At 39.7% G+C, this 9,441-nt stretch overlaps 1 protein-coding gene across 1 annotated transcript in view; it reads left to right on the top strand.

The window, feature by feature from the left end:
- Positions 1–1,351: 1,351 nt before the first annotated feature.
- The window catches only part of LOC111973450 (N-lysine methyltransferase SMYD2), a 27,074-nt gene continuing 18,984 nt past the window's right edge, over positions 1,352–9,441 (top strand). Inside the window, exon 1 of the mRNA XM_024000814.2 lies at positions 1,352–1,693. Coding sequence (XP_023856582.1) covers positions 1,524–1,693 — 170 coding nt within the window. The 5' untranslated portion in view covers positions 1,352–1,523. The remainder of the gene's footprint in view (positions 1,694–9,441) is intronic.

Genomic DNA, 9,441 nt, shown 5'->3' with positions numbered 1-9,441 from the left:
TGTCCTGCCTGAGAAAACAGCCATAACAAAGTACGTTGAACCAGATGATTCAGATCCCTCCAACGAGGAAAGCTTCTGCATTGTGTGCATGGAGCACTTTAACAATTCCAAGTACAAGGAGATCTGGGTGCAGTGCTGGGAATGCAATTATTGGGCCCACCAAGTCTGTACCCAGAACTGTGACTCTGATTAAGTGAACATGCCCAACATTCAGTCACACACACAGACAAACACACCCACACACCACAGACACACACACCCACACACACACGCACGCACACACGCTGCGCACGACCCACACACACACACACACACACACACACACACACACACACACACACACACACACAACAACACACACACACACACACACACAACACACACACACAACACACACCACACACACACACACACACACACACACACACACACACCACACCACACACACACACACACACACACACACTAATGTTCAGATTAGATTTTGTTTGTTTGAGAAAGACCATTTAGTAGAGGGTAAAATAATAAACATGTATCATTATTTCTGCCAAACAAAATGTAAAACATGGCAATGATGCTCTCATGGTCTAAATAAAGGCATTCAATAATTAGTTGCATGTCATAATTTATGCCCTTTTTTATTCTGTTACAATTCACCCCAAGCACTGTTATAATGGGTTAAATTGTAACAATTCACTCCTTGTATTTAAGACAACACCGTGCATTTGCAGTTTAATTTACATATATAATAACCACGTTATAAAGTACAGATGTAGGTTGTTTGTATCAAGTTTTGAATACACTACCATAAACGATCTCTGAGAAACTGACGAAAAGGTGAAAAGTGTTAGAACCATCCCGGTCTTCCCTACGAACCACCTGCCACATGAGGACCTTGATGGTCATTTAAATCCTGCTAATATCTCAGCGCATGAAATAGATCATTGTTGATTTGTGACTCTGATACTTTTGATGTCAGGTTGTTTAGAACTCAATCATCAGGATGTGTCATGAGAATTCTGAAGAAAAAAAMCCCAATGAAATTATTTTTATTAGCCTATCATTATTATTCATAATCAATGAAGACTAATACAATTTCTTCTATCCAGATTAGAATAAAATCATCAACACTTGTGTTAAATACACGACATGTTTTACCCACTTCTCAGTTGGAATTTAAAATGTGTATTGATAGAAATGGGTCATCATATTCTTAACGACAATGAGTTGCACCGCGCCGCAGATCTCTGTCCGGTGCTCAGAGAARCTTATTTTTAGCCGGACTTTATGACCCCTCCGGATTTCGGTGAGGGATGCGTCGATGATGTTACCATGTATGAACCGTAATTGGGGACGGTGACGCTGTCGCTTTCATATGGAAGGGGCACTAAACCATACCGGTGTAATTCTAACGACACGTGGGCAATTGCAGMGCCAAACGTGGGTTTATTGTAGCTGATTCTTGGTGAATAGTGGAATTCGGAAGGAAGTTCTTTCGGCGGATCTACAGTATAAGCAACAGAATGAAGGAGAGCATTGAGGGAATTGAGAGGTTCGTCAGTCCGGGAAAAGGGCGAGGACTCCGAGTCACCAAACCCTTCAAAGTTGGGGAGCTTCTCTTCGCTAGTCTTCCATATACTTACGTCCTGACTGCCAGCGAGAGAGGCTCTAACTGTGAATTCTGCTTCACAAGGTAGGCTATCTATCACTCCACGGTGACAAGTGTCAACCACTTTTCTCATGTCTTGCATGTGGAGGTGAACTGATTCGTCATTTAGCCTATTTGTTTCATTGGTGTCATATATTTTTATTCCTCTCCATAACGGATGTATTTGACTGTGATTGTGTATCACAGGTGAGTTAATCACAGCAACCAGTGTGAGCTCACAATTGTCGCAAGAAGAGAAACAGTAATTAACGTTACTGGACTAACACTCCCACTTGTGTTTTCTTAGCACAGACTGTGCTGATAGCTGCTTTATTTAGGAGAAATGTTTTTATTATGACTGTGATATGTGGTTTTCTCACCTAGCTAGCTACCTTAGGATGAATGTACTAACTGTAGGCCCAAGTCACTCTTTATAAGAGCGTCTGCTTAATAGCTACAATGTAAATGTGTATAGCTGCAAGCAGCCATGCCCGGTTTCACATGATGACAGAAAAGGACAGGATCAGTTGGATAACAAAGCAAGCATTTGATCATCTATTAACTGTTTTCTTTTATGTGTAATCATGAGTCTAAAATACAAAATCTGGAGTGTATCTGATATATGGTTCTTGAGGAGAAAATGATTGCAGATGATTTTGAGCATTAGCATATGCTTTACATGTGCAAATAATGAGTTGTTAATAGTTTCCTTGTTTTTTGAGATATCAATACCAAACCAAGTGAGGTTCATCTTAGGGCTGTTCATGATAGTGATGGCAAGTGGATTTACAAAGGATTTAAATGGACATGTAAAATCTGATTTCCTGATTTAGCAATAACTCAGCCATCTCTTAACCAATCCCTTCAGTGGCTTGTATTCATGGAGGCCAAGGGAAGCCAGGCATCTCCCAAAAAATGGAACAATAAAAAAACATATATAAAATAATGCATATTTCTTCTCTCTGTGTTTCATAATTTTGCTTCAATTGGCAAGAGGCTGAATGTATCTCACAGGAGAAAGCATCCTTGTGGTAACTCTCCAGTGTTCTAAATCAATAGCTGTTTAGTGTTCCGAAAATGTTGGAAACATTAACTTGATTGACCATGCTCTAGATCATGTAACTGTTTATTAGCTTTTTTTTCTTCTTTTTTTTTAAAGCTAAGAGATGTACCATGGGTCTACATACCGAATTTGGTGATATTTGGACTTATAGTTAATGAAAATACATTTTTTCAAAGGTTTCAAAAAATGTCCAAGATGGAGGAAAATCTATCCTGACGGACGTTATGAGTCCTTGAGGCAAATTTGTTTAGCATGAGGAAAGACACCTACATGAAAATGTTCTCTAGGTCCAATGAGGGGGAGGATATGAAGGTTTAAGTGAGACTGTTTATAACAGCGCCACCTATAGGCCAATTGGTACCATTATTTTTGACCAAGTTACTCATGGCCTGTAGTTTCTGTGTGCCAAATTCTTTAAAAAGTTATCATTCTATGCTGGAGTTATTTGACAATTTTTTTTAAATGTAAGAATAACAGCTTTGCTTTGAACCCCTAATTAGTGGACTTGATATATTAGGAATGAAACAATGCATCATCATATTAAATGTTGCATTCTTGAAAAAAATAACCTTTTAATTTGAAGAATTATTGTAAATCTCTTGGATTTATTAAACACCTGCCATATGTGACTGAAATGACACTTACAAAAAAATCAGGTCATCGGGGTCTGACAACTTGGATGGAAAATTGCTGAGGAGAATAGAGGATGATATTGCCACTCCTATTCGCCATATCTTCAATCTAAGCCTACTAGAGAGTGTGTGCCCTCTGGCCTGGAGGGAAGCAAAAGTCATTCCGCTACCCAAGAATAGTAAAGCCCCSTTTAATGGCTCAAATACCCGACCAATCAGACTGTTACCAACCCTTAGTAAACYTTTGGAAAAAATAGTGTTTGACCTTATACAATGCTATTTTACAGTAAACAAATTGACAACAGACTTTCAGCACGCTTGTAGGGAAGAACATTCAATAAGCACAGCACTGAGAGAAATTGATGATAMAAAGATTGTGGGGGCTGTATTGTTAGACTTCAGTGTGGCTTTTGACATTATCGATCATTATCGATCATCTGCTGCTGGAAAAACGTATGTGTTAGGGCTTTACACCGCCTGCTATATTGTGGATAAAGAGTTACCTGTCTAACAGGTAAAAGGTTCTTTAATGGAAACCTCTCCAACATTTTTTATTTATTTGATTTAACCTTTATTTAACTAGGAAGTCAACATAATCCAGGGTCTTGACGTGGCCCTTTCTGGGTATAGATCATGGCTTCCCACTCTCTCCTACACCCAGTTTATGTTATCTCAGGTCGTAAATTCCTGGCAGAGACTCTCTCCCCCTGGCCATGCAGAAAGAGAGACACAGAGAGAACAAAGGATTTTACATGGCAAACTCCTAAATTCCCAAAATGAGAATATGAAACAAAATGTCCACTTGTGAAAAGGTGGAAATGGTCCGTGGACACTGAAGGGACGGGTATGACGAGTGTGTTTCATTTGGTGACCTCAGAGAGGACAGAAAACACACAACAATATCTCTGAAAGTGTATATTTCTCAAATATAAGGTTTGCATCTAATTCTTGTATAAAATTAATGAGTAAAGATGAAACTATTTGTGAAATTGTCACGAAAGTCGTCGGGAGAAGGAGAGGAGGACCAAAGTGCACCGTGGTACGTATCCATAATACTTTTAATCAAAATTGAATACACGAACAAAAACAACAAAACGACCAACGAACAGTTCTGACAGGTGCAACAAACACTAACCAGAAAATAACCACCCACAAACACAAGTGGGAAAACAGGCTACCTAAGTATGGCTCTCAATCAGAGACAACGATAGACAGCTSCCTCTGATTGAGAACCATACCAGGCCAAACACATAGAAACAGAAAACCTAGACCTACAACATAGAATACGCACCCACATCACACCCTGACCAAACTAAAAATAGAAACATACAAAGCAATCTACGGTCAGGGCGTGACAGAAATWATGTAATGTGATGTTAAACCTTTAATGTGAGAGAATTCTATTCCCTTTAAAGTTTAACTAAGTCATTGGCCTGCCCCTGTGAGCACAGACATGATCAGGTGTCATAGAACCGCCTTTTCTACTGTTACGAATAACCCCCCCCCCCTGAGGAAGCCCTCTTGAGACCACGCATACCTCGGTGTCAGCTGAGGTGGCACAGGTTTGAGTACCAAGACTGAGCAAACCCACAGCGTGAGCTGTGATTGCGAATAGTTTAGACTAAGCAAACCCACAGCGTGAGCTGTGATTGCGAATAGTTATGGAAATCCTAACCATACCACGTGGAGCATTGGCTACACGGCTGGAAATGGTTCAACTCTGAGACTATCGATCCCGACAGAATAAGAGCAAATGTTAGATACTAATTGCTAGTCTGCAGCTATAAATTATGTAACCCTGGGATGCTATTACCGACAACCGCCGAAAGATGTATTGTGTGAGAACATTTCTGAATGGTACTCTGAAGTATCCATTCTAACCACGAAAGACTTTGATCTTCAGGGAACCAGAAAGAGAGAAAGAGATGCAGATGAACTGACTCTCCAGCAGATGAACTGACTCTCCAGCAGATGAACTGACTCTACAGCAGATGAACTGACTCTACAGCAGATGAACTGACTCTCCAGCAGATGAACTGACTCTACAGCAGATGACTGACTCTACAGCAGATGAACTGACTTCTTACAGCAGATGAACTGACTCTACAGCAGATGAACTGGACTCTCCAGCAGATGAAACTGACTCTCCAGCAGATTGAACTGACTCTACAGCAGATGAACTGACTCTACAGCTGATGAAACTGACTCTCCAGCAGATGAACTGACTCTACAGCAGATGACTGACTCTACAGCAGATGGACTGACTCTACAGCAGATGAACTGACCTACAGCAGATGAACTGACTCTCCAGCAGATGGACTGACTCTACAGCAGATGAACTGACTCTTACAGCAGATTAACTGACTCTACAGCAGATGAACTGACTCTACAGCAGATGAACTGACTCTTACAGCAGATGAACTGACTCTCCAGCAGATGACTACTCTACAGCAGCTGAACTGACTCTACAGCAATGAACTGACTCTACAGCAGATGAAACTGACTCTACAGCAGATGAACTGACTCTACAGCAGATGAACTGACTCTCCAGCAGATGAACTGACTCTACAGCAGATGAACTCTCCAGCAGATGACTGACTCTACAGCAGGATACTGACTCTACAGCAGATGAACTGACTCTACAGCAGATGAACTGACTCTACAGCAGATGAACTGACTCTACAGCAGATGAACTGACTCTCCAGCAGATGAACTGACTCTACAGCAGATAACTGACTCTACAGCAGATGAACTGACTCTACAGCAGATGAACTGACTCTCTACAGCAGATGAACTGACTCTCCAGCAGATGAACTGACTCTCCAGCAATGAACTGACTCTCCAGCAGATGAACTGACTCTCCAGCAGATGGACTGACTCCTCCAGCAGATGAACTGACTCTACAGCAGATGAACTGACTCTACAGCAGATGAACTGACTCTCCAGCAGATGGACTGACTCTACAGCAGATGGACTGACGATTCCAACAGAGATCAAGATGACACCTTGGCGTAAATATATATTGATTGCAATTATTCCCGAATGAGTGAGCGTTCATGTGCAAAGGATTAGCATTTCAATTAATATAATTATCAACTGTGTGTGTGTAGTGATCCCTTTTGTCTTTCCCACTCTCGCTCAGTCCACACTCACTTCCCTTTGTCCACCAAGCCGTCATATCGGCTTAGCCCACTAGGGAATCTTCCCTATCATTTGGGAGTAACAGATCTACTGTTTGTTTGTTTATGCATTTCTGTGATTATTTAGTTAGTTAGTAAATAAATTATTAAGACAATTGATGTATGGATGATTCATRGTWWAGGCTGGGTTCGTGCAGATAACCAACAATTTACGACATTTGGAATGAGACTAACGTGAGGTAAAGAATAATTCATTAATTAGAAGACTAATTGATCAGATATAAAAATATCTGAAGAGTTATATTAGGAAAATTCTCAGCAACAAAAGAGTGATAAGATTTAGATCCAACATCTGTATCACAAATCCACCCAGGTCCACATGCCCCACTGTTTCTGCCTTAGATCTGTGATATCAGGATTGACTTATACATCATAGCCTTCTAATGAGTATTTGCCATATATTCAGACCGACAAATTCGGCTTACATTACTCTGATAATGAATAGTTTATTTCCACAACACTATATCCACCAATATTTCACACTTGTGTTTTTTAATCAGAAATGATGTGTGTAAAATATCACTGTTCTCAGATTTTTGTTTAATCGATATTAGATGTGTATGAAAATGTTTTTTGTGGCAAATGCTTTATGTCCATTGTTTAGCTGCAATGGAATGTTTCGTATCCTGTATATTTGACTTTGATACTGTATGTGGTTGTCTCACCTAGCTATCTTAATATGAATGCACTTACTGTAAGTATTTTTATTTTATTTTATTTAACCTTTATTTAACTAAGCAAGTCARTTAAGAACAAATTCTTATTTACAATGACGGCCTACCAAAAGACAAAAGGCCTCCTGCGGGGACGGGGGCTGGGATTAAAAACATAAAAAAATAAATACAATATAAATACAGGACAAAACACACATCACAACAAGAGAGACACAACACTACATRAAGAGAGACCTAAAGACAACAACATAGCAAGGCAGCAACACRTGACAACACAGTCGCAAAGTCGCACAGGATAAGAGCATCTACTGAATTACTAAAAGGTCAAATGTAAATGTTTTACATACAGATCTCACATTACTAAGTATATATTTTTTATTATTGATGTCACATATGGATCAATTGTGCATTTCTTTATAAAAAATGTAGATAGTTGTTACATTTCACTGTGTAAAACATCAGCATTTAGCAAAAAAACATGATTATTTGCCTCTCTGAAATGAAACCATCAAGTGATACATTTTAAACAAGTACATGTCTGTCATTGAACAACCCCATGCCATGATTATATAGGGGCTTGTTTTTCTGTAAGCCCATTCCACATAACGGGTCCATGTGGCAACACTTAAGATAATTATCATTCACAAATTGTAGTACAGTAAAATAACAGCTTTTAATCAAATGGGTGGTAAACAAACAGCTACATGATCTGACATATTTCAAGATAGGAACTTTCTAAGATTTCTAAGAGTTTTGGGATATATTTGTCAGTCAACTTTGTCATTCAAATCAAATCAGTTTCTTGGAGGTAGGGGGTGCTGTGTTTATGATTTCATTGTGATTTCTAGATACTAAAGGTCGACCGATTAATCGGAATGGCCGATTAATTAGGGCCGATTTCAAGTTTTCATAACAATCGGAAATCTTTATCTTTATTTAACTAGGCAAGTCAGTTAAGAACACATTCTTATTTTCAATGACGGCCTAGGAACGGTGGGTTAACTGTCTTGTTCAGGGGCAGAACGAGAATGAAGACATGAAAGCTGGTGGTTCTTTTAACATGAGTCTTCAATATTCACAGGTAAGAAGTTTTAGGTTGTAGTTATTATAGGACTATTTCTCTCTATACCATTTGTATTTCATATACCTTTGACTATTGGATGTTTCTTATAGGCACTTTAGTATTGCCAGTGTAACAGTATAGCTTCCGTCCCTCTCCTCGCCCTACCTGGGCTCGAACCAGGAAAACATCGCAACAGCCATCCTCGAAGCATCGTTACCCATCGCTCCACAAAAGCTGCGGCCCTTGCAGAGCAGGGGAACACTACTCCAAGTCTCAGAGCGAGTGACGTCACCGACTGAAACGCTATAGCGCGCACCCCGCTAACAGCTAGCCATTTCACATCGGTTAACCAGCCTAGTCTCGGGAGTTGATAGGCTTGAAGTCATAAACAGCTCAATGCTTGAAGCATTGCGAAGAGCTGCTGGCAAAACGCACGAAAGTGCTGATTGAATAATGCTTACGAGCCTGCTGGTGCTACCATCGCTCAGTCAGACTGCTCTATCAAATCATAGACTTTAATTATAATATAATACACACAGAAATATGAACTTAGGCCATTAATATGGTCGAATCCGGAAACTATTATCTCAAAAACAAAACTTTTATTCTTTCAGTGAAATGCGGAACAGTTCCGTATTTTATCTAACGGGTGCATCCATAAGTCTAAAATTCCTGTTACATTGCACAACTTCATGTTATGTCTTATTACGTAAGACTGGCAAAATTAGTTTGCAACGAGCCTAGCGGCCCAAACTGTTGCATATACCCTGACTCTGCATGCAATGAACGCAAGAGAAGTGACACAAAATCACCTGGTTAATATTGCCTGATAACCTGGATTTATTTTAGCTAAATATGCAGGTTTAAAATATATACTTCTGTGTATTTATTTTAAGAAAGGCATGTGATGTTTATGGTTAGGTAACAATCGTGCACGATTGTGCTTTTTTCGGCAAATGCGCTTTTGTTAAATCATCCCCCGTTTGGCGAAGTGCTTTGTCTTTGTTAGGAAGAATGTCTTCACACAGTTCGCACGAGCAGGCGCCCAAACTGCTGCATATACCCTGACTCTGTGCAAGAGAAGTGACACAATTACCTTAGTTAAAAAGAATTCATGTTAGGAGGCAATATTACTAAATATGCAGGTTTAAAATATATACT

The sequence above is a fragment of the Salvelinus sp. IW2-2015 genome, linkage group LG14 (genome assembly GCF_002910315.2).
Source record: "Salvelinus sp. IW2-2015 linkage group LG14, ASM291031v2, whole genome shotgun sequence".
Classification (NCBI taxonomy): domain Eukaryota; kingdom Metazoa; phylum Chordata; class Actinopteri; order Salmoniformes; family Salmonidae; genus Salvelinus; species Salvelinus sp. IW2-2015.
Note: the sequence above shows the minus strand (reverse complement) of the source record. Positions and strands in the feature narration are given on the sequence as shown.